We start from the raw sequence: 24,155 nt of genomic DNA on the forward strand, positions 1-24,155 counted from the left end.
TATATATATATACATATATATACATACATATACATATATATACATACATATACATATACATACATACATATACATATACATACATACATACATATACATATATTAGTTGAGCATAAAAGCATAATTAATCCATAGATGAGATGGTAAGACTTCTAATGCATATATTTTGTAGTTGTGTGTTCAAATCTCATGGTTACATGGTAGATGACATTTTTCATTAAAATATACTCATAATTAAAAGATGATGTGGCAAGGGTGTCACGTGGAACATAAACGTATTTAGGAACACATTTAAATATATAAGTATAGATAGATTCGCATTCGGTTTTTCAGGGAGAGAGTATTCCCTAGCTTTTCTTCACCCTCCAGAATTAACTTCATTCATCTTCTCCATTGGGCTTTCAATACTTTGTCTTTGATTAAAATGGGGAGGTATTGCGTATTCTTTTCTCAAATACACCTTGAGGGGAAAAAAAAAATCAAGGAATCAAGGGAAAAATGGGGAGGTGTTTGTTGAAAAGCACACTTTTAGTCGATGAAGGAAAGGGTGGCTATGATTAAAATTCAACGATTTTGGCATTACGCATAGACTCATTGGCCTATGTTTAAATTGGACTTTGTCATGGCATCTTTTTTTAATTGAAATCTACCGTGATTATTTAATTTTGTCAATCTGTATCATGTAGAAACTTTAAGGGACATTCACATTAGTCGGATTCAAGAAATCCACACCAAAGGGAAGTTATATTTTTTATTTTGTGTGTTTTTCTCATGATAGAGCTCATATGTCCATTCGACCAACGATTAACATTCCATTTATGTTTGTTCTCTTGGTGTTAAATGACCATCTTACTTACCAGAACCAATTCTACCAAATCTAAATTGGACATGAGCCAATGCTAAAGTTGTTTGAATGATCTTAAAGTATATCATTATGATTGGATCAATACAGCCCACTTAATGTAAGGCTTCATTCTCTTTATCAATAATATCTTAATTGTAAGTTGAAATTATTTTAATTGTAAGTTGAACTTGGTAGTCCTTATTCATTATAACTAGCCTTAATTTTGACTCGTTCGATGCACATGTTGTTACTTAGGTTATCTTTCTAAAAATGTGTCGGTGTTGTTGTGGAATTTAGTTAGGTATATATACATAGATATTGTAGGACATGAAATGACACATTGCTTTAAGTTATATTTAAGTTTAGGAGATGAAAAAATTATTTTATTGTTAATGTATGAACACTAATTAGTTTAACTTTAATTTATTAAATTGTATATGAAACACTTAATTTTCTTACTTAAATTTGTAAGTTTTAGAATGCATAAAAATTAAAGACTCAAACATTATTTATATTTTTTGTTTTTATATTAAAACTAGTGTGTGGCCCGGGCGATGCCCCGGGTTGCTAGTTTGTACTTGTTGGTTTCGAGTTTAAGTCTTGCTATAAACATTTTTTAGTTGCCAAGCTCAATCATTACCTAATGGAAACAAATAGTATGATAAAACACCAATTAATTTATCTAGTTAATTATGATTTTGTTGGATAAAAAAACACAATTAATAAATGGCTAAGATTGTAAGACTTGTAACTTAAGACTTGTTGGTCTTGAGTTCAAGTCTTGTTATAAGCATTTTTTAAGGGGGGTGTTAAATACCGCCAACAATTTTTATCAAAATCGCCAACATTAAAAGTGAATGGACATCAATATCCTTACTTATACCCCCACCCATCTTCCTCTTTCTCTTTTATTTTTTTCTCTATCATCACCCACAAGGGCCACAACCAACACTTCCCACCACAAGAGCAACTGTACGTCGGAGAAGAAGAGAGCACCGGGCCCGGCGGCGGCGGTGATCGGAGGTAATAACAGTGGTGTTTACCTCCAATTTGTTTTAAGAAAATATCCGGCTTTCATAGTTGACAATAGAATGATTGATAATTATTTATGGACTGAAACATTGAATTGAAATAAACAACACAATTGTAGTAGAAATTCTCAACAAAAACCTTATTTACTGATTTAATTAGATAGCAACCCAACTTGGGCGTTGATTGGGTTCAAAATGTTCAAGTCAACTAAAAATTCCCTTGTTGAAGAACAATAGCAACATTCTAACAAAACATGAACAAGCAAAAACATATTTATTATTATGATGAATTACAATACACTATTGAAATTATTAAGAGCAACCATATTTTTTATACATCTTTCTCATATGAACTTATTTATACACCTAATCAATCACTTCTTTAAGCAATACATGTCTTCATGAGCTACTGTTTATATATGCGCATCTAGTTGTGTTGATTTGAAGCAGAGCCTCACCCAAAATCGATTAAACACCACGGTAATCGGTTTCGCACGCGGTCAACCATGGTCAATCGACGTGCAAAACCGGTCACTTGGGACGGTAACCGGTTTTGGACGCCGATTACCGTGGTCAACCGGCGTTGAAAACCGATTACCTTCCTAGGTGTCTGGTTTTGAGTGTCGGTTGTGCTGGTCGCTGGAATTTAAAAAACCACCTTCCCTTGAGACAAGGGACGGTGGTGGGTTGTCGTGGGAGGTGATGGTGTAGTGGGTGGTGGTAGTTGTGGGCGGTGATGGTGCAGTGGCCCCAGTGGGTGGTGGTAGTTGTGGGCGTTGATGGTGCAGTGGGTGGTGGTGGTCGTTGTTGTTGTGGGGGCGTGGGTAGTGCCGTAGTGGTGGCAATGGTGGTTGCTTTGTGGTGGTTAACTATTGAGTTTTTGACATAATGTGATAATGGACTTAGGAGAGAGAAAGTAAAGTGTGGATGAGTAAGGGTAATTTTGTCCCTACATCACTTTTGTTGTCGGTTTGATAAAAAACGTCGGCGGTATTTTGCAATCCACTTTTTTAAATACAAACCTAATACATGTTGTGAAGGTGACATGTCATGCTTATAGTGACATGTGGCACATATTGCTGACATGTCGAACTTATAAAAGGTGACACGTGGAACATATTCTGTTTTAGGAACGCTTTTTAATATATAAGTATAGATGGGAATTTTAAAAGAAAGGATAAAGTTAGGTGACATGTGGCATATGAGTGATTGTGGTGACATGTGGCATATGAGTGATTGTGGTGATATGTGGCTTAGGGCCTGTTCTCATTGACTGAACTGAACTGAACTGAACTGAATTGAGTTGAACTGAACTGAACTGAATTGAACTAAGCTGAACTGAACTGAACTGAACTGAACTGAACTGAATATTTTATAAGAGAAGGAAATTAGGAGCTGAATTGAACTGAACTGAACTGAGTTGAGCTGAACTGAACTGAACTGAGCTGAACTGAACTGAAACGTAAGAGAACATGCCCTTAGTATAGATTTGTGGTTTGTGTTTTTAAATACTAAGTATAGATATAGATTTTTTTTAAAAACTTATGTGAGCCGAATTTCCTAATTAAGGTTTATTTTTCATAGAATAATAAAACAAGATCTTTATGTACAAATTTTACTTGGTTTCAAAAACCATCAAAGTAAGTTATTTATCTTTAAGTACATAAAAGGTCGATATATAACCTAACTCATCCAATTTCCAAATTAATTGGAAATCAGCAAAACGTCTTTGTTAGTTGGACGTATGTAACGTAATCAAAACCTTTGGAAAACACCAACGTAACTCACACCAATCAAGCAGACCCATTTTAACAAAAAAAAAAAAAAACAACAAAGATATTCCTAGACCATGCTTGAAAAAATCACAAAAATACAAAAAATCATCAAAAAAGCAAAATCAAACTTGTATACATTATAAATAATGTACAAACAACTAGAAGTTGTACAAGTTAAGGTTAAGAAGCAATGATAATTAACAAAATAAAAATAAACAAGACTAACTCCACCTCACAATAAAACATCATTTTGATTTTTTTTACATTATTTTTGTACTAATTTTAACAACTTTTATTACTAATATATAGAATAGAGGTGATCATTGGGCGGGCCGAAGCTAAAAAAATTTGCCCACTTCTCGGGCCGGGCCGGGCCAAGCTTCGGGTCGAATTTTTTGTGCCCAAACCCGCCCAAAGTGGTCGGGCCGTGCGGGCTTTTCGGGCCATTTTCGGGCCGAGCCTAAAAAATCAACTAAATATGCTTTAAAACGCATTCCCAAACCCGCCCAAAAAAATAAAAATTTTGGGCCGGGCCCAACCCGATTTCGGGCCGAAAATTTCTGCCCAAAATCGGGGCGGGCCAACGGGCCGGGCCATACTTGATCAGGTCTAATATAGAACAAGTTTAATTAATGTAATTATCATCACATTAATCTTTATTCTGATCTGTTAAAAAAAAAATTATCACATCCATCTCAAATTGAACCCCGTTACCTATTGTAAACAATCTATTCATCATAACTACTAAGATAAGACATTACCCGTAGTTGTTAATGTAATATAGAGTATAAGGACTAACGTGTTTCTGCAAAATATTACATGTATTGAGAAACGAAGAAAATAACGTGGTATAACTATGTACATATGATATTTTTCTATACGTCTTAACCACTAAAATAAGATGACATAATTTGTTGATTTAATCTCAATGTATTATTCTAACAAACGTATTTCACCAAAATATTACATGTATTGAGAAACGAAGAAAATAACGTGGTATAACTATGTACATATGATATTTTGCTATACGTCTTAACCTCTAAAATAAGACATAATTTGTTGATTTAATCTCAATATATTATTCTAACAAACGTATTTCACCGAATTATTACATGTAATGAGAAACGAAGATATTATCGTGGTATAATTATGTACACACCGCCCCAATTATCATAGACCACAATATATTATCCACTTCTCACTCTACACATCTCTTCCTTGCGCACAACCTCATCTCAGCCGTTCCTTCCTCTCAGCTGGAAGGAAAAGTCTCTTCATCTTCTTCTCTTTCTCTCACCCACCATTTCATCTTCTCTTCTCTCACTTTCTCTCTCCTCCATTTTTCTTCTGGTAAACTTTTCTGCAACTTCTACACTTTTCTTTTTACTTTTTTATTATCTTTAATTGGTATTGTTTATTGTTGGGGTGCTTTAGCTTTGTTTTTGTAAGTTAGGGTTTTGTGAATTTCTGCTTAATTTCTTTCTGTTATCATTTGTTTGTTTAATCCTTTCTGGGATCTCTTTCTGGGTGTGTAATATGAAACGGGTTTATCTTATTACTTTGTTTAATTGTGTTATTGCAATTGTAGATGTCGGTTTTCTGGGTTCTTATTTTTTCATTTTCTTGTTTATTTTTTTTAATTTTTATTAATTTATTTCTGTGGATTCCCATTTTGTAGTATAATTCATGCCAATTATTTTCTCAAAATGAAGTTATAATCTGGGGTTGTTTTGGGCATGGATTTTGAGTTTATTGGCGAATGATTGAGAGGCATATTAAACATGTAAATCTTGAAAGTTATTGTTATTTGGATAAGTTTTAGTTAGTGAAAGCTTCTGTGAATGATTGAGTTAGTGTAAGAATTATGATATTTATCCAGTATCTAATTTAAGATGTTTGTTTGGTTCGGGTATGATTCGTCCTGGGTTAGGCACTGAGGAGGGGCTGTGTAATAATATAGGATTTCTCAGCTTGGGAAAGTGGTGATGATTGAGTTTCGAACTGTGTTATCTTATTACATAATGTTTCCGTGGTTTCGAATTGTGGAATCTTATCTTTGTATGGTTGGCAAGGTAGTGATGATTGAGTTTTGATTTGTGTTATCTTGTTGCATGACGTGTTCTTGGTTTCAAATTTTGTTATCTTATCTTTGTGTTATGTGTGTAGTTTTTAAGTTCAATTGCTCTTTCAATTGTTGTGACAGTCGTTTAAGAATGGTTTTCATGATTCCATATAGTATATTTCTGTTTGTTAATGACTTTTTTTCTTTTACTTTTAGAAGTTATGACAAATGGTTACTCTTTGCAATGTGAATTTTAAGCTTTTTATCTTCTTTCAAACACTTTGCAAGCCTTTCGTGTCTTCTTTATGTAATATTTGTTATGGTGGTTAATGTGTGCTAAAAGTGGCAATCATGGTCTAAGTATTATAAAGCTTACCTTGCATAATTTTTTGGTAGAAAAAAATGTGTTTCTGGAACTTGGTTTTTGATTGTAATTATCTTCTACAATCCCGAGCTTTGCTATTGATAATTTTTGCTTACCAATTACTCTCATCAAATGCAGATTTCTTGTGGAAATCATGGCTGGGGCATTAATTCAATCAACTAACATCCCTGCTTCATTTGCATTAAATGGCCAATTTCAAAGATCTGGTAAGGGTAAGAAGGCTGTAAAGATGATGGCCAGCCTTCAAGCCCCCGGATATAGAGTGCGAAGTTTCTCAGGGTTGCGTGGAGGAAATGCTTTGGATACTTTGGGTACTACTAGTGAATGTTTCTATTCCAAGATGAGAGCAGTGCTCTCTGTACGTAAAGGGACAGCCAGCCGGGGTGTAGTTAGAGCTATGTTTGAACGTTTTACTGAGAAAGCAATTAAAGTTATAATGCTTGCTCAAGAAGAGGCGAGACGGCTAGGTCACAACTTTGTTGGCACTGAGCAGATTTTGCTGGGTCTTATTGGTGAAGGCACTGGAATTGCTGCTAAGGTTCTGAAGTCCATGGGAATTAATCTGAAGGATGCTCGTGTAGAAGTTGAGAAGATAATTGGAAGAGGCAGTGGATTTGTTGCTGTTGAAATTCCATTTACTCCTCGTGCCAAGCGTGTTTTGGAGCTTTCATTGGAGGAAGCCCGTCAACTTGGTAAGTCAATGGGATCCTTAAGCTTCCAACTGAAGACTGTTGCTCTGTAGTGTACTAAGTACAAGATGGATTGCTAATTTTTTCATGTGAATCTTATCTTTTTGTTAGGCATGCTTTTTAATCTTATTCTCTTCCTCTTAACAAGTTCATACTTTTATCAGTGGATCACATGGAATTCACATCTTTTGTGTGTAAGATATACATTTGTGCAGGTCTTTCATCCTTATTAAAACATGATGTCTGCTAAAGTCATCATTGCTTAGTGTAATGTATCTATGCCCAGTTGCCTATTTGGTAATAACATGTAAGCCCTGCAAGATGTCTTTGATTGGTTAAATGGTGCATATCTTCTTGTTGTGATGACCACATTATATCTGGCCTAAAGATTGTGATTTGTGGATGCTGGATCCTAAGCCTGCTGTTCAGCTAAGCTACCCACTGAAAAGAAAATTTAAAATTAACTTATTACTTTGATTAGCTCTGCACAATAGACACATGGTATTGTTCTGTGTTTGATTATTACATGGTTTTTAAACTGTGATAGGCCACAACTACATTGGATCTGAGCACTTGCTTCTGGGTCTTCTTCGTGAGGGTGAGGGTGTAGCTGCTCGTGTTTTAGAGAACCTGGGTGCTGATCCTAGTAACATTCGTACTCAGGTTAGAATAAAAGCCCTTCTTTGATGGTTGATGTTTTTCTGTTAACTATATTATCCTATTTAACGCTGTAAAATTTAACCTGGGAATCAATAGGTTATTCGTATGGTGGGTGAAAACACAGAAGCTGTTGGTGCTGGTGTTGGAGGGGGCACTACAGGGAACAAGATGCCAACCTTGGAGGAGTATGGAACAAACTTGACAAAGTTGGCTGAAGAGGTAGGTCTTATACTCTATCCTTCACCCACTAAAACATGCTTTGAGAAGGAATATGCACAATGTATCATCCATCAGTAGTTCAGCTTCAGCTGAGAAGCATTATGCTGAATTAATTTATTTTCACAGGGAAAATTGGATCCTGTTGTTGGAAGACAGCCACAGATTGAACGTGTTACCCAAATTCTGGGTAGGCGAACAAAAAACAATCCTTGTCTTATTGGTGAGCCCGGTGTTGGTAAAACAGCAATAGCAGAGGGCCTTGCTCAAAGAATTGCTAATGGTGATGTTCCAGAAACAATTGAGGGAAAGAAGGTATATGAAAATTTGTATGCTCATATTTACTATAATGTGTTGTGAAATCCCTACAAGGCTAAAATATACTCATGATCTACATATCCCTACTGCAAATTATGTTGATATTAATATTTTCTTGTTTCATATAATTGACACCAGGTTATAACTCTTGATATGGGTCTTCTGGTTGCTGGAACTAAATATCGTGGAGAGTTTGAAGAAAGGTTGAAGAAGTTGATGGAGGAAATAAAACAAAGTGATGAAATAATTCTTTTTATTGATGAAGTACATACTTTGATTGGAGCCGGGGCAGCAGAAGGAGCCATTGATGCTGCAAACATCTTAAAGCCTGCTCTTGCAAGGGGGGAATTACAGGTAAGCTAAGACTTTCACTTTGCTGTCAATGTGCTGGTACTTGCGCATATATTGATCCATATGTGAAAGTTGGAGATTTTTAGGTCGTTTTTTTTTGTGTTTGTTTGTAGTGTATTGGAGCTACCACCCTTGACGAATACAGAAAGCACATTGAGAAAGACCCAGCATTGGAAAGAAGGTTTCAGCCTGTTAAAGTGCCCGAGCCAACTGTAGATGAAACTATACAGATATTGAAGGGCCTGCGTGAACGCTATGAGATTCATCACAAACTTCGTTACACGGATGAAGCACTGGTGGCTGCAGCACAACTGTCATACCAGTATATCAGGTTTGTCTTCTGGTGTTTCTACTGTAAATTTTCATGAACCATAGAGGTGCTAATTTGTAATTAAATTTACGGTTTTTACTAAAGTTGCATGTCTCATATTTCCCCTGTTCATTGGACATTGCATTGGGTTCTTGAATGCCAGTTTGTAAAACATCATATACAAGGCATACTTGTTTCTTTTATGTTGGGCTAATCATATGGGTTTAGCCCAAGTAATAAGTTGTAACTGGTAAATGATGACCATAATCACATAAGTAGTTGTGCCATTTAATTTTTGGTAGGTTCATCTCATCTTTATGTATGAATCTTCTGCCACGATTCTGATATTCTCAAATTCCTCAATATGTTGCAGTGACCGTTTCCTTCCGGATAAAGCTATTGACCTTATTGATGAAGCTGGTTCCCGAGTTCGGTTGCGCCATGCACAGGCAAATTTTTTTTATATAGTTTTGCATTCTTCAATTTTTATGCTTTCTGATTTCCTCTAGTTTAATAATTTCTGATTTCTGCAGCTCCCTGAAGAAGCTAGAGAGCTTGAGAAAGAACTTAGGCAGCTCACAAAAGAGAAGAATGAAGCTGTTCGAGGCCAAGACTTTGAAAAGGTATGCTGCCTTATTGTGAACTTATATGTGGTACTATACTGATTCAGCAGGTTTGTATTTTATACCTTTGGATTTTGAATTTAGTGCATCCCATGGGGGAAAAAAAAAAAGAGAGCATGAAATGAATTTCAGAGGTGGGACCAGAAGATCTCTCAATAAAGGATTGACAATATGGTTATAATTTTTTTTAAAGCAAACAGCTAAGAAGTTTCTACTACAGTATTGGCATAATATTTAAAAATTATTCATCTAGTTAACCTCCTATACTAAAGCAATTTTATAGTCTTTTTTGGCTTCTTTTTTTTTAAAAAAAAAATTCCTGATCAGTATGCTGTAATATCTACCTGATGGGCTTTCTGTGCTCATAGATGCATGGATGCTTATAACCCCCTTCTTATAAGCTTGTCTTTTAAACATGTATATTGTTGATGATAGATGTAGATTCTTGCTTAAAAAGTAGATTCTTGCTTTAATTTTTTTGTTCATAGATTATTGGAAGCTCTTTATTCTTTTATTTTTCTTCTTATTGCCACTTTCAAAGTATGCTCAGAATTGAAACTTAGCAACTGACTAAAATTTTGTATGTTCTTACCTTCTTTGCACTTCCATTTTCACGCTCATGTCAAGTATTAACCATGTGCAATGATTATGTGTAGGCTGGTGAGTTGCGTGACAGAGAAATGGACCTCAAGGCCCAAATTAATGCTCTTATAGAAAAGAACAAGGAAATGAGCAAGGCAGAGACAGAAGCTGGGGATGTTGGTCCTACTGTCACAGAAACTGATATTCAGCACATAGTCTCTTCCTGGACTGGTATTCCAGTTGAGAAAGTGTCTACAGATGAATCTGACCGTCTTCTCAAGATGGAGGAAACACTTCATACTAGAGTTATTGGTCAAGATGAAGCTGTTAAAGCCATTAGCCGTGCCATCCGTCGTGCTCGTGTAGGCCTTAAGAACCCCAACCGTCCAATTGCAAGCTTCATCTTCTCAGGGCCAACTGGTGTTGGAAAGTCCGAACTTGCTAAAGCTTTGGCTGCTTACTACTTCGGTTCTGAAGAAGCCATGATACGGCTTGATATGAGTGAGTTCATGGAAAGGCACACTGTATCCAAACTTATTGGTTCACCCCCTGGTTATGTGGGTTACACTGAGGGTGGCCAGCTAACTGAGGCTGTTAGACGCCGCCCTTACACAGTCGTGCTTTTTGATGAAATTGAGAAGGCTCATCCTGACGTCTTCAACATGATGTTGCAAATCCTTGAAGACGGCAGGCTGACAGACAGCAAGGGAAGGACCGTCGATTTTAAAAACACACTCCTGATCATGACATCGAATGTTGGAAGCAGTGTAATCGAAAAAGGTGGGCGCAGGATAGGTTTTGACCTAGACTATGATGAGAAGGACAGCAGTTACAACCGAATCAAGAGCCTTGTCACTGAGGAGCTGAAACAGTACTTCAGGCCTGAGTTCTTGAACAGATTAGATGAGATGATTGTGTTTAGGCAACTTACAAAGCTGGAGGTCAAGGAGATTGCCGATATTATGTTGAAGGAAGTATTTGAGAGGTTGAAGAACAAGGAAATTGAGCTTCAAGTAACAGAGAGATTCAGAGATAGGGTGGTGGATGAAGGCTACAACCCTAGCTACGGTGCTAGGCCACTGAGAAGAGCCATAATGAGACTTCTGGAGGACAGCATGGCTGAGAAGATGCTTTCAAGAGAAATCAAAGAGGGCGATTCAGTGATTGTAGATGTTGATTCTGACGGAAATGTTATGGTCCTCAATGGTAGCAGTGGTGCACCTCCTGAGAGTTTACCAGAGGTCATCACTGTGTAGAGATCAAAACACTCCTACTGATACTTCGTATGTTTATTTGTACTTGGATTTGCCTTCTGAACTCCGTATACATATGGTCTTTGTTATGAATGTAGAGATTTTAAAGCAGGACCAATTGGTTTGCAGTGGCCATTTGTGACATTAATCACATGTCATAACACAGATTCAGAAAGTTGTATCAATTTTTCTCTAAGAAGTATGATGGTAGGTAAACTTTTGGCTTTTGTAGGAGTTAGAATGATGTAGCTTAAGGATAATGAAATTCTTATTCTAGTATAGTCTGTTATCCTGTTCAAGTAATTAATGGTTCATCCTTTGTGAAACTCTTGCATGCCAAAAGTTGCCTTTCGATTCGATGATTTGATTGACAAGAGTGGTGGTAAGTGACTAGGGGTCTTTCATAAGGTGGTATGAGTTTGGATTTAATGGTTCATCCTTTATGAAACTTTTAGAGGAACTTGGTTTTTACACCAAGTGTGGGGTTTTGTCAAGGATCGTTTCTCATGTTAATCGTTAATTTAATAATTGATACCAAAAGGTTTGCTATGGGCCTATGGCTCTATGAGACATAAGTTTTGTGGGTTTAAGGGTACAAACTTGGAGATATATATATTTTTTTTTTCACAAAGAATAAGTATGTGTTTAGTCTAGGCCCTTAAACTTTGAAGTATCTAAACTAGTGTTTTCCTCTTTTTATGATAAAAAGTTTTGGATTTGGGCAACTTAAATAATTATTTTTATTTAAAATTTTAACCTAATCTGAAAATGGTTTGAAACCTGGGCCATATATTTAGCCTTAGCCAAATCTTGCTCATGATCATTGATCAGGTCTAGAGTTTAGTGTCGAATTCTTGACTCATCAAGTCATCATTACATTATAGAGTACATATGGCACTGGGTCAGCCTGAAGCCCGGCACAGCCCGACACGAAAAAAACATGGCACGACAAGCACAAAAAAAACACGACAAGGCATAGTATTGTGCGTGTAGGCTGAGCCTTGGTCGTCTTTATATGGGAGTAGCACGATAAGGCACGGCACGACCGAACTCGACACGACAAAGCATGCTAAAATTAAGCACGTAAGCTCGGCATGGCCTAGCGCGATGGCACGTGGCCTAGGCCGTACACGGGCCAACCTTTTAAAAATTTCGCCTCATCACGGCATGATATGAAACTTGTGGACCGAGCCATGGGTCAGGCAGGCACTACTTGACATGGCCTTTTTTTAGTTTTTTTTAAAGTAGTTATTTTGTTATTTTGACAGGTAGAGTCATCTTTATTACCCCTCTGTGTTTTAATAAGTGTTACACTTTATTTATTTTTTGGCAAAAAGCTATATTTAAATACTTCGTATTATATATCTCTCTCCTCTTATAGTCATCACCCAAATTCACTACTACTTTTTTATTTATTAAATTACCTAAAATTATCACTATGTGGCTATGTGCCGGTCAAACTGTAATACTTATTCCGTATATAAAATAGACAATGTTGTTATTTTTATTTGAATGAAAGAGACAATGTTGTTGGTATAACACAAGCTATTTTTTTTTGGATGGATAACACAGAGAAGCTGTTAGCCTGTTACGTATAAGGGATTTTATTTTTATTTTTATTTTTTTTGACAAGTATAAGGGATTTTATTTTATTTTTATTTATTTTATCATATCATATAACTAATATATAAAGCTAAACACAATAAAAGTACGAGTCTAGCTCTGGAGAATAGGTCTTCTATTTTGCGGAGGTCAGAGGGGGTTGCTCTTGCGCGTTCAAGGTTTGCTACCCTGTTCTTGGGGTTTGGCTGGCGGCGTAATGGCGGATGACATTGTAGAAAAGTGGTCGAACTTGAAAATCACTGCTGAGGAGGATGAAATTGCGGATTTGGGGATTTCTAATTCGGATTCCCAAGAGAGCAAGATAGCCCTATCGGTGGTTGGAAAACTTGTGACTGTGAGATCGTATAACTTCGATGCTATGCAAAGAACATTGAAACAGACTTGGACATTGAGGAGAGATGTGGTGTTTCGTAAAATTGAGAATAACCTATTCATAATTCAATTCTTCCATTGGCGGGATAAGGAGAAAGTTCTTGATGGCGCACCATGGAATTTTGATAACCAATTGCTATTGCTTAAAGAAATTGTTGGGAATGAACAACCGGAATCGATTGAACTGAAATTTTGCCCTTTTTGGGTGCGATTTTATAATCTGCCCCTTGACAGTAGAACGGATGCTGATGTTCGTGTAATTGCAGAGAAGATTAGGGTTGTCATGGCGGTAGAGAGTGATGATTTGGGTTGGGACAGATCTCGAAGAGTACGAATTATGCTGGACACGTCGAAACCCTTGCGGCGTGTACAGAAAATAAGGAATAAACAGGGGACAGTGACAATTGTTCAACTTAAATATGAACATTTGCCGACATTCTGCTTCATGTGTGGAGTGATTGGGCACACGGAACGTGACTGCTCAAATGTGGAAGAGGATGACGAGCAAGCTGAGAAACAATGGGGCCTTTGGCTTAGAGCGTCGCCTCGCAAGGGCCGAGCAAAAATAATTGAAGAAGTTGTTTGCATTCAATTTGCTACTAGGAAGGGGTTGGTGTTTACTCATAAGTCAAGGGCTGAAAGTCAGAAGGGGAAGAAAGGGGTTGACCAGAGTGGTGGAATGGGGTCATTAGGAGAAAACATCCATGAATCCTCTATCCTGAGCTTGGAGGACGGTGGTAGTCAAGGGCAAGGTCTTGTGAGCGCAGCTGGCGGGGCAGGAGGAGAGGAGGGTGGGAGGGGAATTGATTCGAGGGAGGCAAGGGGTGGGAGTGCTGGAGTAATGAGGGGAGGGGATATGCATTTGATGTTTAAGGCAGGGGAGGGGGAGAAAGCAGGGAAGATTCTTGGGAAGGGGCCTAAGAAAATTAAAAAGAGTGGGCATGAGAAGGGAAGGGGTGATGTGATTAGGATGGACTATGATGGGGAGGTTCTTCTTGGTAAAAGAAATAGGGAGGGGAATGATAGTATGATGGATGTGGAAACTCATGCAAAGAGGTTAATGCTTGATGATGTTTTCTAGTGGATGGCGAGAGGTGAAGGTAGCAGTGGAGCTACCCCGCCAAGCCCAATGAGTATTCTTAGTATTAACTGCAGAGTCTGGGCAATACCGATGCAGTTAATAATCTCCGGAACTTAGTACGGAGAAAGGCCCCGTCTCTTGTCTTTCTTATGGAGACGAAACTGAGTAGTGGTGAGATGACAAAAATTCGTGCGAAATTGGTTGGTTATGAGGGGATGGCAGTGGATAGTCGGGGGAGGTCGGGAGGTGTAGCTATGTTTTGGTCTAAGGGTATTGAGGTGGTGCTTCGGTCTATGTCGATACACCATATTGATGTTATGATAATGAAGGGTCTAGGGGTGGATGGTTGGAGGTTAACGGGGTTTTATGGGTGGCCAGAAGTGCATAATCGTCATCTTTCTTGGAAGCTATTGTCCGAATTAGCCATGGGGAGTGATGCTCCATGGGTGTGTATGGGTGATTTTAATGAAATTCACTCCGATTCGGAGAAAAAAGGAGGATGTGATAGAGCTTTATGGCAAATGGACAATTTCAAGGAGGTGGTTGATGTTCATAACTTGAGAGATGTACCCTTCTCGGGGTATGAGTTCACTTTTGATAATGGCCAATGTGGTGATGACAACGTTCAGTGTCTCCTTGATCGTGCACTTGCCACTCAAAGGTGGTTTGATGTCTACCCGAATGTTAAAGTAATTAATTTGGATCGTGAGAATTCGGATCATGCACCAATTAAATTAATTTTGGAGGATACAGGATGCGTGAGGAATAGGGAGAAGGAAATTTTTTTTCGATTCGAGCAAATATGGATTGAGCACGAGGGGTGTGAAGGAGTGGTGGGAAATGCGTGGCTAGGTGGTTGTTTGGTGGAGAACAAATTGGCTCTATGTGCGGCTGATCTGAGGAGATGGAGTGACAAGGAATTTGGCAAAAATTTTAGAGAAATTCGAAAAAAAAAAGGAAGAAATTGAGCTTGCTTAATAAGGGGGATCGGTCTAATGCTCGGGTGCAGGAGAGAAAAAGAGTAGTGAAGGAGATTAATGATTTACTTCATAAGGAGGAAATATACTGGAGACAGAGATCGAGATCATTATGGCTTGAAGCGGGGGATCGGAACACAAGCTATTTTCATGGGAAAGCATCACATCGTCGTTCTAATAATCGCATTACTCACTTGGTAGAGGACGATGGGACTAGACATGATGATCTAGAGAAGATTCAACAGGTGGTGGTGGGGTATTTTCAAAATTTATTTACCTCATCGGCCCCTTCGAGTTATGAGGATGCTCTAGTTGGGATTGATCATAGAGTTTCCGAGGAGATGAATGAGGGTCTATGCGCCCCTTATACTGGTGAGGAAGTCTTCGCAGCGCTTAAACAAATGCACCCATTGAAAGCTCCGGGCCCGGATGGTATGTGTCCTCTATTTTTTCAGACTTATTGGCATATTGTTGGTCCTGCGGTGTGTGGTTTAGTAATTGGTGTGCTTAATGGTGCTGTGATTCCTGAGAAGGTGAATGATACTTTTATTGTGTTGATCCTGAAAAAGAAGGACCCTGATAAAATGACTGAATTTAGGTCGATAAGTTTGTGTAATGTGGTTTATAAGCTGATTACTAAAGTTCTTGCCAATCGTCTTAAATTATTCTTATCAGAAATTACCTCTATTAATCAGAGTGCGTTTGTGCCGGGGAGGTTAATTACTAATAATATTTTGGTGGCTTTTGAATTATTTCATCATATGAAGAACTATAATAGTGAAAATGGGTTTCTGGCGTTGAAATTGGATATGGCAGGGTGGAGTGGGGGTTTCTGAGAGCGGTGATGGATAGAATGGGGTTTGCTGGTCAGTGGGTGGATCGTGTGATGCATTGTGTGTCAACGGTCTCTTTTTCTGTTCTGATAAATGGAGCACCTTCGGGGGAGTTTACTCCAACTAGGGGTTTACGGCAAGGTGATCCTCTTTCTCCATATCTTTTTATTTTGTGTGCTGAGGCTTTGTCTGGTTTGTTGGCTAGAGCGGTGGAGATTGGTAGTTTGCATGGTATTAGGGTAACCCCATCGGCTCCATCTATTTCACATTTGTTGTTTGCGGATGATAATGTGATTTTTTCTAAGGCTAATGTTGATGAGGTGAATACCATTCGACATGTTCTCCACATTTATGAAGTTGCATCTGGTCAAATGGTGAATTTTGGGAAGACTAATGTGACTTTTAGTAAGGGTGTATCACCGGAGAAGGGTGGTGAGTTGGCGGATTTGCTAGGGGTGAGAGTGGTGGATGTGCATGATAAGTATCTTGGTTTGCCTACGGTGATAGGTCGATCAAAAAAGGTGCTTACTAAAGGGGTTAGAGAGAAGGTGTGGAATAGACTTCAAGGGTGGAAGGGGGGATTTTTATCTAAGGCGGGAAGGGAGGTTTTGATTAAGGCAGTGGCCCAATCTATCCCGACCTACGCGATGAGTGTGTTCAGATTTCCCTCTACTTTTTGTGATGAGTTACGATCGTTGGTTGCTAACTTTTGGTGGGGCCAGAAAAAGGGTGAAAGAAAAATTCATTGGGTTGCTTGGAAGAAATTGTGTGATCCTAAAGCGGCGGGAGGTCTCGGATTTCGAGACATGAAGGCTTTTAATTCGGCATTACTAGGTAAGCAAGCTTGGCGTCTCTTGCAGTTTCCTACTAGTTTGGTGGCTCGGGTTTTGAAAGCTAAATATTTTTCTGATGGTGATTATTTGAGTTCCGAGCTTGGTAACACACCAAGTTATACTTGGCGTGGGATTTAAGGCGCCAAATGGGCGGTCCAAAAAGGAATGCGGTGGAGAGTAGGAGATGGCTTAAACATCTCGGTTTGGCATAGTCCTTGGATCCCGGGGACTCAATCGAGAAAAGTGATTTCTCCTAGGGGTAATGCTCCGATTGACATGAAAGTATGTGATTTAATTCATCTCACAACGGCCTCTTGGGATGTAGAGAAGGTGACTGGAATTTTTCTTCCTTTTGAACGTGATCGTGTGTTGAGCATTCCCATTAGTATGCGGCTTCCGGAAGACTTGTTGTGTTGGGACCTTGAGAAGAATGGTGAGTACTCGGTACACTCGGCTTATAGGGCGATATATGGGGAGTGGGATGTGGAGAATGTGGCTTCATCTTCAGCTCCTGTTAATTTTTGGAGTAAGGTGTGGAGTGCCACTACTCTTCCTAGAATAAAGGTGTTCTTTTGGAGGGCTTGCAAAGGTGCTTTACCAACCTTGCTGGGACTGAGTAAGCGGCTGCCGGAAAGGGACTCGTTGTGCTCTTTGTATGGGGTAAAGGAAGAGTCGGAAATTCATTGTCTTAAGGAGTGTGTCATTGCTCGGCTGTTGTGGGATTCGAGTGGGATTGGAGGTGATGTGCAGGGTCGATTTGGCTCCTTTATTGAGTTCGCATCGACGTGTTTCGAGAGGTTGCCACAAAGGGAGCATGGCCTTTTTATGACGATATGTAGGTCAATTTGGAATGCAAGGAACAAATGGATTTTCGAAGGAGAAGCTTGCAACCCTCAACTATCGATGGAGTATGTGTCGAAATTGATGGGCGAGATTAGCAAGGGGAAGGAGGTTGAAGGGGCAGCAAGTTGTGGGGTGAAGACACGCTGGAAACCTCCCAGAGAGGGATGGGTGAAGCTCAACGTGGATGGTGGTGTGTGTGATGGGCTGTGGTCTTGTGCTAGGGCGGTGGTTCGGGATTGTAGGGGTGAGGTGCAACTGGCAGCGGTGCATATGTCATCTGATCGGTGGCTGCCACAAATTGCAGAAGCGAAAGCCTTATTCTTTGGCTTACAAGCAGCAGTTAACTCCGGGTTCCGAAGGGTGGTGGTTGAGAGTGACTGTCTAGGACTCATCAATGCGATCGTATCTCAAGAAGCAGGAAGAAATGATTTTTTCTTAATTTTGGATGACATTCTTCATGTTAGTAGTTTGCTTGAGTCGGTGTCTTGGTCCTTTATTCGTAGGGAGGGTAATAAAGTAGCTCATGCTTAGCTCATTGCTTGCCATGGAGTGAAGGTAGCTATATTTGGCTTTCGAATTTTCCGTCTTGTATTGTTAGTTCTTTGAACATTGATTTCCCTATGAATGAAAATTAGCGCTCTTTGAGCGTTTCTCCTCAATATATATATATATATATATATATATATATATATATATATATATATATATATATATATATATATATATATATATATATATATATAGCTAAACTTTTAGCCAGGCGACGAGACAGTGACACTTAGCGTTCTAACTTTTCGCCAAGTGTCGTGCCACGTAGGATAGAGTTATATAAAATTCAATTTGTAGGATAAAAAAGTTAGTTTAGAATTTTATTTTCAATCAAATTTGGATAGAATTTTAGGATAAAGTTGTTAATTTAGAGTTTTATTTTTGATAAAGTACCAATATTTCATAGGTACAAATTGAATTATAATTTTATTCAAAAAATAATTAGATTATAATTCTCATAAATCATCATATAAATTTAATTTTTTATGTCATAATATATTTTTTGGAGCGAAGGAATTAGTTTAAAGTGTAAAACATCTATTTATATTATATACTAATCGGTTAAAATAATATACTTCACAACTAATAGAATTTTATTAGGGTTCGGGTCAACCCAACAGGCTTTGAACATTTAAATTATTTAATTTATTATGTGTTTATTTTTTTTAATGTATTAAATCGAACATTTCCACCAATATAAGTATTAGTCATTACATGCCTACTATCAATGGTATATTTTAAAATTTGACATTTAGATTAAAAATTTATCTTTAAATTCATTAAACAACCCGGGCATTGCACATGCACAAAACTGGAAAAAAGTGTATTATTCCGTTTCAATAATTCCGTTGGTATTATTCCATTGAAGCGGTTCTGAAGTTCTGAGCTTTTTCTCCTTCATTGAAGAGGCTTCTGAGGTAATTTTTTTTTTATTTTTTTTTTATTAATCGAATTTTAATTTCACAATCTAGGGTTTATCGTTTTCCCTCTTCTCTACTCTCTATGAAATGAAGCAACCAATCTGGTTCACTGCTTGCTTAGTAATCTACTCTCTTCTGTATTTTTAAAGCTTGAATTAGAGGTTTAATGTATATCTATCAACACAATTTCTTATGTATAACATTGTTAGTTGACGAGCATTTGAATTTTTCTTCAATTTAAGTCTTAATGCAACTGTAAATTGGTTCCAACATAATGCCAGAATATTTGTAATTTTTCTATTGTGTTTGGTGATGAATTATTATTTGTTTGATTGATGATAATGGGGTGTTAAAAGAAATGAAAAGAGGATAAAGAATAATTTCTTAATTTCTTTTCTCAATTTTCATACACAAATTAAAAAGCTCAAACCCTAACTTTCTTTCTCTATCTCTAGCTCTTCTCACTGCTCTAGCCGCCGCCTCGTGACCTCGTCGGTGAGTAGACTGGGTGCGGTGGTTCCGTGGTTGTGACCGACGGGTCCGACGGCCTGCTGCCAGCCTGCGACTCTGCGAGGTAAGTTTATGTAATTCTGTCGCTGTTTTTTTTTTCCAATTTCTTAAATAGTTAGTTTAATTTGTTTTGTAATTGGGTTATTTGTACTTGTTTATAATTATAAATTGTACTATTGTAGAATGTAGATTGTTAGTTTGTTTTCTATTAAGTATTTAAGTGTTAATCTGTTTTTTTCAATTTGTTTTTGAATTTTGAGTTTTTCAATTTCTTAATTGTTATTATGTTGATTGAATGATTGTTAATTATTTTGTAACTTTTGTTCATTTGTTGTATTGTTAGACATGTTAGTTTGTTACTGTTAAATGAATTATGAAAGATGGACAGTAGATGTAGTACTAATTAATTTTTATTTAAAATTATTGTAGTGTACTAGTGTGTGACCATGAACACTTTATTTTATACTTGAATACCCGATTTATATCCTTGTATTTGGATATCGAGTGTTTGATAAAGTTCGAACCCCCTAGGTTCAATTCCTGGATCTGCCACTGGTTGCTGTAATCAATATTTATACACACATTTTCATACAAATATCTACGAGATCATTTTGGTCTCATTGAATGCTTAACTACGTAGTGCCTTATGAATTCAACTTTTCTTGTCCATCAGTTCTCTTTTGACTCTCTAAGGTTGCAAGAAATATATTCCGCATTTTAAGAGTTGATGGGTGCTCAAAGTTTGCTTACAAGACTTTCAACAAGTGCTTTTGTGCCATCTTTCAAGGACTTTCAAGGCTCGTTGTCTGATACAGCAATCCCTTGTTTTCTTCTACCAACCAAATGGAGTTCTATGCCAGCCGATCAAAAATATGGTTTATCAACTTGTAGAATTAGGACTAGTAGAAGACAATTCTTATGTTCAGTCAGCTCCCGTAAAGTAGAAGATACTTCTGACAATTTAGCACAATGCAGTTCGAAGCCTAGCAGGAAAAGGTTGGCAGTTTTTGTGTCCGGTGGAGGTTCTAATTTCAAGGCAATTCATGAAGCAACACTCAATGGATCAGTACTTGGAGATGTAGTTGTGTTGGTTACCAACAAAGAAGGTAAAATATAGCATCTTTTATTTTTGCATTGACAAGAATGTGAACTCCGGTAGAAGATCGTTTTTCCCTAGAGTTCACTCTCACCTTTTTTCTGATCTATGTTTTTTGTATGTATGCGTTTCATTTAGATATCATCTGCTTCTTAAGAAGTTTAGAATTCTGTTTAACATTCTTTAGTGTTCATGCTTCCATTTGATGTGTTTCATATTTTCTTTATGTGTGTAGCTATATATCACTAACTTACTTGCTAGCTTACTCATTCATTTGGTTATAAATAACTAGCTGTGAAAATTTCATCATTTGATTTGGTTATAAATAACTTGCGCTGTCGGATGCACCGTATGTGAATGACAGGCTGCGGAGGTGCAGCCTATGCAAAAGAAAATGGTATTCCAGTTGTTTTGTTTCCAAGAACAAAAGAAGAATCACAGCAATTCTTATCCAGTGACCTTGTAACTACTCTTAGGTTAGTTTCTTGATAACACTTTATTTGCTTTACTACCCGGGATCATTATTCTCTTCCTAATTCCAAATAGCAGACTAGAGTAATTCCTTAACCAAGAGTCGTGTAAAGTTTATTTCTTGTTGCATAAAACTTGTTATTTTTTTTTTTCAGGTTGCTTAATAAACATGTATATGTACCTCCTCCATATTTTTAGTTCTTCCACTTTGACTTTTAAGTGTGACAATGTACAACTTTGACTTTACAACTATATTTTAGTGAAACATGTAAAAAGTTGATATTTTAAAAGTACATATTGAGTCACATATATAATTACATTTGTATTTTATATAGTAGTGAAATGTATGGTTTAAGTAGGGTATGTAAAAACTGCAAAAATCAAACTAGAGCAACTAAAAAAGAGGGAACTCTAACTGATTGTTGAAGCTTTGATTATTAGCATCTTGGGCATCAATACTTAGTGATGACAATACATGATCCATTTTGAGTGTAAAATTTTATTGAGTGGGAGAATGAGTTTGCACCAGCAGAGTATGTGATTGCAAAATGTAGTTTTTTACATTGAGTCAATCCTTCTTTTTAAAATATTTATTGTATGAGATATTGGCATGAAGAATAAAAACTTCGAACGCTTGGTTAGTCTGGCACTAGTACTAAAATATGTCTTTTGGGGGAAAAGACATAAGGGGTCGTTTGCTATGGGGTAAACAAGTAAAGTAAAGGTAAACAATGCTCATGTCTACCATTTATGTTATTTAGTTGATTTTCGAACATTTCTATATCCCCTTTGTAGTTTCGGCTCAACCCAAATATCTCTACACCCATCCCCCTCTCCCAAGGGTTTTGTAAATTGCCCCATTATGTATTTCTACACTAGTACTAAAATGTCTTTTTGGACACTTCACGTTTAGTTCTAAATTATAGATTTTTTTTTCACAAAAAATAAGTTGTAAAATGTAAGTGAGAGTGTAAAAAGGTGAGTGGTTGGGTGTAAGATAAAGTGAGCGAGAGAGTATGGAAATGTGCAAATAAATGGGGAAAGAGGGGTACTATGGAAAAGAACCAAAAATGAAATCAAGTAATTGTGTAGAACATAAACGCAAACTGATTAAAAAAAGAAAAGGAAAAGATGTAGTATCAGACCTTGTCTCCGAAGAGACAAGAAAAGATGAAGTATAATACCATCCATGTGTGTGTGTGTGTGTTTGATACTTTGATCATCCACTTTGAGGTCAAAATTTTATCTTAAGAGTTGTTAGTTATATTAAGTCTTCTGGAAATGTCTAGAATACCTCTGACAATATCACCAAATTTGCTTTCAAAATGTAATAAATCTGGGCACTATAAGTCCACCTATAACTTTTGATGTTACTTTTCCCAAATGGTTCATGCCATATTAATTCTGACTTTGAATGTAAAATACTTGATGTGCCCCATCCACGTTTCTGAGGCTATTTCCGCAATAGAATTTTGGTTTGAAGATCTTGTTTCTTTGTGAACGTACTTAGTGAATCAGTTTTGAATTTTATGTAGGGAACTTGAAGTGGACTTCATACTTCTTGCTGGATATTTAAAGCTTATACCAGTTGAATTAGTTCAACATTTTCCTAAGCGTATACTAAATATACATCCTTCACTTCTACCAGCTTTTGGTGGCAAAGGCTATTATGGGCTCACGGTTCATAAAGCAGTTATTGCTTCTGGAGCAAGGTAATGTTGTCGTTCGGAATTATATTGTAGGTTACTCGTGAAGTCGTGATTTATATTACTTATATTGCAAAAAGTGTAGAATTAGATTGCATTTGTTGGCTTTTAGCACATTCAAATAACACATTAGATCATCGTGAAAGAGGAATCTTGTACTAAACTTTCGGCGGCAATGCTTTTTTGGATGGGTGCTCAAATATATCAAAAGTTTATGAGAATGGTCCTTTTATTAGATGTGTGATGTGAAATGGTTGTGTCAAGACAATACCTTTTATCCCTTGATTTCTACATTAAATTTGCCCTTGATTATGTTTGGTTCACAATATGTCCATACAGGCATACATTACTCAGATATGTGGCAATAGTGAATCATCGCGGCTTGATTTTAACCAGTTGTTTTTTAGCATAGCTCTAAATGGGAGTGCAGGTGTTTTATTTATCTTAGGAATTTGTTTAAGCTTACTATCCTCTTAAATACTCTTTTCTTGTCCAGATACTCTGGTCCCACTATCCATTTTGTTGACGAGGAATATGACACTGGCCGGATCCTTGCCCAACGAGTTGTGCCTGTGTGTGCTTTTGACACTCCAGAGGAGTTGGCAGCTCGGGTTCTGCATGAGGTAATGTTAACTTGAGGGACTTTGTTACAAAATAAGTCTGCAATAAGGTTAATGCTGTGTAATTGCGAGTGATTATATCCAAATTGCCAAAGTTTGCGTGTCTACATCTATGAACTTGCATAGTCGATTTTCAAGTCTCTTGATTTCTCCAGAAAAATATGTACTGCTCAAGTAAATCTGTTTTTATTTTATTTTATTTACAGGAGCATCTATTATATGTGGACGTAGTTGCAGCAGTATGTGAAGACCGGATAATTTGGAGGGATGATGGTGTTCCACTTATCCAAAGTAAAGAAGATCCACAGCAATACAATTAGGTTAGCTTTTGGCTGTGTAGGAGATCAACCTCAGGGCAGATCACATATTGCTCTATAAAAATGAGCCTTTCTTATTTTTTCAGGCACATTCAGAGACTGACAAAATTTTGGCACTAGACTATGGTATTGGACTATTGGTGCCCTTCTATATCAGGATAGAGCTTCTAGGATTCGATATAGAAATTTCTATTACTGACCAAATGAGAATTGTACCAATAAGATTATGTATACCTGGTATCACCTATCATTAATGTATCTTGAAGCTGTATTATTCCAATCTATTTTGGGATTGTGGAACGAGG

The 24,155-nt window shown here is 37.3% G+C and overlaps 2 protein-coding genes across 3 annotated transcripts; both read left to right on the forward strand.

The window, feature by feature from the left end:
- Positions 1 to 4,815: 4,815 nt before the first annotated feature.
- On the forward strand, positions 4,816 to 11,425 carry LOC110703898 (ATP-dependent Clp protease ATP-binding subunit ClpA homolog CD4B, chloroplastic). Its single transcript, XM_021881692.1, has 10 exons — positions 4,816 to 5,000; positions 6,215 to 6,789; positions 7,334 to 7,449; positions 7,543 to 7,665; positions 7,792 to 7,977; positions 8,119 to 8,334; positions 8,445 to 8,662; positions 9,015 to 9,090; positions 9,175 to 9,264; positions 9,921 to 11,425. Exons 2-10 carry the CDS (start codon positions 6,231 to 6,233, stop codon positions 11,100 to 11,102), a joined length of 2,766 nt encoding a protein of 921 aa, XP_021737384.1. The 5' UTR covers positions 4,816 to 5,000; positions 6,215 to 6,230; the 3' UTR covers positions 11,103 to 11,425.
- A 7,578-nt stretch (positions 11,426 to 19,003) lies between these two features.
- LOC110703900 (phosphoribosylglycinamide formyltransferase, chloroplastic-like) lies at positions 19,004 to 24,130 on the forward strand. 2 transcript variants are annotated; one of them, XM_021881695.1, is made up of 8 exons: positions 19,004 to 19,127; positions 19,586 to 19,704; positions 20,314 to 20,746; positions 21,101 to 21,212; positions 22,743 to 22,919; positions 23,410 to 23,536; positions 23,740 to 23,853; positions 23,937 to 24,130. In XM_021881695.1, exons 3-7 carry the CDS (start codon positions 20,368 to 20,370, stop codon positions 23,851 to 23,853), a joined length of 909 nt encoding a protein of 302 aa, XP_021737387.1. In that variant the 5' UTR covers positions 19,004 to 19,127; positions 19,586 to 19,704; positions 20,314 to 20,367; the 3' UTR covers positions 23,937 to 24,130. The 2 variants fall into 2 exon arrangements, with proteins under 2 accessions (XP_021737387.1, XP_021737386.1); XM_021881694.1 differs by lacking the exon at positions 19,004 to 19,127 and adding an exon at positions 19,157 to 19,250 and having other exon boundaries at positions 23,740 to 24,130.
- The last annotated feature ends 25 nt before the right edge of the window (positions 24,131 to 24,155 follow it).

The sequence above is a fragment of the Chenopodium quinoa genome, unplaced genomic scaffold (genome assembly GCF_001683475.1).
Source record: "Chenopodium quinoa cultivar QQ74 unplaced genomic scaffold, ASM168347v1, whole genome shotgun sequence".
In the NCBI taxonomy this organism is placed as follows: Eukaryota; Viridiplantae; Streptophyta; class Magnoliopsida; order Caryophyllales; family Amaranthaceae; genus Chenopodium; species Chenopodium quinoa.